At 74.8% G+C, this 389-nt stretch overlaps 1 protein-coding gene across 1 annotated transcript in view; it reads right to left on the reverse strand.

Moving 5' to 3' along the window:
• PYGO1 (pygopus family PHD finger 1) overlaps positions 1 to 312 on the reverse strand; it is a 27,339-nt gene extending 27,027 nt beyond the window's left edge. Inside the window, exon 1 of the mRNA XM_010836783.1 lies at positions 8 to 312. Coding sequence (XP_010835085.1) covers positions 8 to 56 — 49 coding nt within the window. The 5' untranslated portion in view covers positions 57 to 312. The remainder of the gene's footprint in view (positions 1 to 7) is intronic.
• Between the last annotated feature and the right edge of the window lie 77 nt (positions 313 to 389).

Below are 389 nucleotides of genomic sequence, written 5' to 3' on the forward strand. Positions count from 1 at the left end.
CGGTTACCTCGAACTCTCTTCAGCGAAATGGGATCCTTCTCCTGTTCTGCTGACATTACAGACCGCAAAGCATGACTCCCCCCCAGGCCGCGGGAATTCGGTCTCTTTGATGCTGCGGCGGCGGCTCCTCCTCCGGCTCGCGGGGCCGCTGCGGCTGCGAGGCGAGCCTCAGAGCTGAGGCGCGGCCGAGGGCGGCAGGGACGCGGGGCGACTTTGCAAAGTTTGGGAGGAGGACGAGGCCTCCGGGCGGCCGGGCGGCGTGCGGGGTCCGGCCGGGCTCAGCGGCGGCGGCGGGAGCGCGGCCTCGGGGCGCCCCCGCCGGGGCGGCGTGTGCGGAGGCGGTGCGCGCCGCGCCGCCCCCCTCCTCTCGCCGCCGCCGCCGCCTCAGG

Source organism: Bison bison, unplaced genomic scaffold, assembly GCF_000754665.1.
Source record: "Bison bison bison isolate TAMUID 2011002044 unplaced genomic scaffold, Bison_UMD1.0 scf7180017864066, whole genome shotgun sequence".
Taxonomy (NCBI): domain Eukaryota; kingdom Metazoa; phylum Chordata; class Mammalia; order Artiodactyla; family Bovidae; genus Bison; species Bison bison.